The 1,325-nt window shown below is 50.8% G+C and overlaps 1 protein-coding gene across 1 annotated transcript in view; it reads left to right on the top strand.

Moving 5' to 3' along the window:
* The first annotated feature begins 333 nt into the window (after positions 1-333).
* Positions 334-1,325, top strand: part of ZCCHC14 (zinc finger, CCHC domain containing 14) — a 51,271-nt gene continuing 50,279 nt past the window's right edge. Inside the window, exon 1 of the mRNA XM_010001104.1 lies at positions 334-483. Coding sequence (XP_009999406.1) covers positions 334-483 — 150 coding nt within the window. The remainder of the gene's footprint in view (positions 484-1,325) is intronic.

The raw sequence follows: 1,325 nt of genomic DNA, 5'->3' as shown, positions 1-1,325 counted from the left end.
GAGTTCCTGTGCGGCCTCCTGGACCTGTGCATCCCGCTGGAGCTGCGCTTCCTGGGCGCCTGCCTGGAGGACCTGGCCCGCAAGGACTATCATTCCCTGCGGGACTGCGAGATCAAGGCCAACAACCCCGCCGACCTGGGGAGCCTCACCAACCTGACGGACGAGGTGGTGCGCAGCAAACTTTTGGTCTCTCTCGCCCTCCTGGGGTCCGCCCACCGAGAGGCAGCCGGGGTCCTCTTCCGTACCCTCACCCACATCGACTCGGTCATCAACAACTACGGGCTACAACTCAATGAGGGCCGCACGGGGGATGAGTTCCTGTTGCTCTTCACCATGGCGTCCAACCACCCTGCTTTCAGCTTCCACCAGAAGCAGGTGTTGAGGCAAGAGCTCACCCAGATCCAGAACATCATGGCCAGCACCAGCAAGAATCCCAGCACCTCTACCCTCAACACCATGGCAACCTATCCTGGCTGCCATAAGGTGAGTATCCTGCTTTTGCACACCATCGTGGTGCTGCTGCAGGGCACTGGGTTGTGTCTTCAGCTCTGGTTCTAAAGCTGTTCAGGCATTCTAGTGATAAATGGCAGCCTTAAGAGACTGGCAGAGGTGACTTGGTTGCTGATGGGGTTGGTGAATTGAGAGCAAAAAGAAGGGATGTGTGGGGCTTTTATGAGCTCCTGATGCTTAAATGAGAAGGGGTCCACAAACTGATAACAGGCAACACTGTAAGCCTTAACTGATTGCTTCTGGCAGTACATCTGAGGAGATGGTCCTACCAGTTGTATGGAAGACCAGTGATTTAGTAGGGGACACAAAACATGTATTATCTCTGGATTCAGGAACAAGCATCTCTTAAGTTTCCCTGGGAGAAGTTGGAAAGGGAGATCAGCTTTGGGAGTAGCTGTCCAGTGGCAAAGGCATCTTGGTGAGCCTGGGTTTTGTTTGTACGAGTGTGATGGCAAACGTTTTGAGTTCCTGATATTCAAGTGAAGGAAATGTTATGGTTGCCTGTCACCCTGAATCTCTCAGGTGTTGATCCTGGAGTTAGTAGTTCACTGTCATTACCTTGCTGTTCCTTCATTCAGTTGCCAGCAATTAAGCTGGACAGTAACGTTTTAAGAGCTGGTGTTAGTAATTAGGTGTGTTAATGACTACATAAGTGCTCTTAGCCTGCTACACATTAGGGAGTCAAACGGTCTTTTTGACTGAATTTAATCTCCTTGAAACTTCTAACGAAGTATCTGCTAAGTGGGTGTGTATGATCAGTTAACAGGCTGTGGCTTTTGAGGATGCAGGGTCTCAGTCAGCAAATAACTCTTTCC

This window comes from Chaetura pelagica, unplaced genomic scaffold, assembly GCF_000747805.2.
Source record: "Chaetura pelagica isolate M959 unplaced genomic scaffold, ChaPel_1.0 scaffold227, whole genome shotgun sequence".
NCBI classification, from domain to species: Eukaryota; Metazoa; Chordata; class Aves; order Apodiformes; family Apodidae; genus Chaetura; species Chaetura pelagica.
The sequence above is the reverse complement of the archived record's forward strand: the minus strand, read 5'-3'. Positions and strand labels throughout refer to the sequence as shown.